At 45.5% G+C, this 1,317-nt stretch overlaps 1 protein-coding gene across 1 annotated transcript; it reads left to right on the top strand.

Moving 5' to 3' along the window:
- Nucleotides 1-264: 264 nt before the first annotated feature.
- On the top strand, nt 265-1,255 carry LOC119593690. Its single transcript, XM_037942646.1, has 2 exons — nt 265-522; nt 614-1,255. Exons 1-2 carry the CDS (start codon nt 265-267, stop codon nt 1,253-1,255), a joined length of 900 nt encoding a protein of 299 aa, XP_037798574.1.
- The last annotated feature ends 62 nt before the right edge of the window (nt 1,256-1,317 follow it).

The raw sequence follows: 1,317 nt of genomic DNA, 5'->3' as shown, positions 1-1,317 counted from the left end.
AATCACATTAACATTCTCTTAGTTTCATCATCTGCACTGGAACCTCAACGTTCAGCTCTGCAGTGCGTTTACAAGAAAAAGGAAATAAGCTGAACATGGGTCAAACCCGTGCTGGAGCTTCACTCTCTTCGTCAGTATAAATAATGCTATTTACTGAATTCTTGTCATTTCCTCCAACAAGTGCTAGTATACAAGGTATGCTAAGTCACCCTATCTGCCTTTTCAAAATTCTCTACAACGAAACCAATTTCGACAATTTTCACCATGTCGGATTACCCACCTCAAGATGCCTTCTACGGCGTTGTCGGAGGCGGCGATGAATATCTAAGTGCCAGTTTAATATTTGGCACACAAAGCTCCAATGTCTGTGACGATGAAGAGTACATTGCCAACTTTGATTTGGATCTTCTGGCAGCCGAACTGTGGCCTGAGTCGAGCGTGGCAGGAGCAGCATCCGACTCGGCGTCTTCTGAAGGCATTTTCAGTGCCACATCTCTCTGTTCGGAAGACGAGGATTTTTTGGTGCGTGCTTGACATTTTTTCTTTTTGATAAAAACAAAGCGTGGGACAGATAACATGTACAAAATAACTAACGATTATACAATCTTTTCAGGGTCTTGGTGCAGTTAACCCCAATGACTTGTTTAGCAGTGGGATGCAACCGCCATATCCATCATCTCACACCACGGACGGATATGTTCCTTCTCAGTATTGCGAGCAACAGGCTACTTCCTCTAATTCTTATCAGCCACACTTGCACCTTTCTCCGTATGATGACAGTTTGGGAGAATCTTTTCAGCAAACGAATATTTTTCAGCCATATGATCAGCATTCTGGATATGCATATTATGACCACCAAATTGGTGTTGTTGAACAACCTCATCAAGAATCGGGTATTTCGCATGACTGGGACCAACAGTCTGATGTCTTACAACATCACGAAGGTGTAGCTACTACTTGTGTGTCTAGAAGTGGCACTTCAAAGAAACGGAAAGGCTATCGACATCGGCATCAGCGTCAGTTCCTCAGCAGCGCTGAGGAACGAGATCAGCGGTCCCGCGTCCTCAACAACGAGGCTTCGGCCATTTACCGAAGGAAGATGCGCGATCTCCACGACAAAGCTCGCACGGAGCTTGATGGCCTTGAGCAGAGGAACCAGCAATTGACACAGAGATTCCGACTCCTGCAGAAGTTCTGCTCCGGATACAAGGCTCGCTTGAAGGTTCTTGGCGTTCCAGTGACGGGCAGCTTCTAATAGGTACACTGAAACCGAATCCATAAGGACCAAGACCAAGAGTTTATACCTTTTTCAGTCGT

Source organism: Penaeus monodon, chromosome 32 (assembly GCF_015228065.2).
Source record: "Penaeus monodon isolate SGIC_2016 chromosome 32, NSTDA_Pmon_1, whole genome shotgun sequence".
NCBI lineage: Eukaryota > Metazoa > Arthropoda > Malacostraca > Decapoda > Penaeidae > Penaeus > Penaeus monodon.
This window is presented reverse-complemented; position numbering and strand designations above follow the sequence as displayed.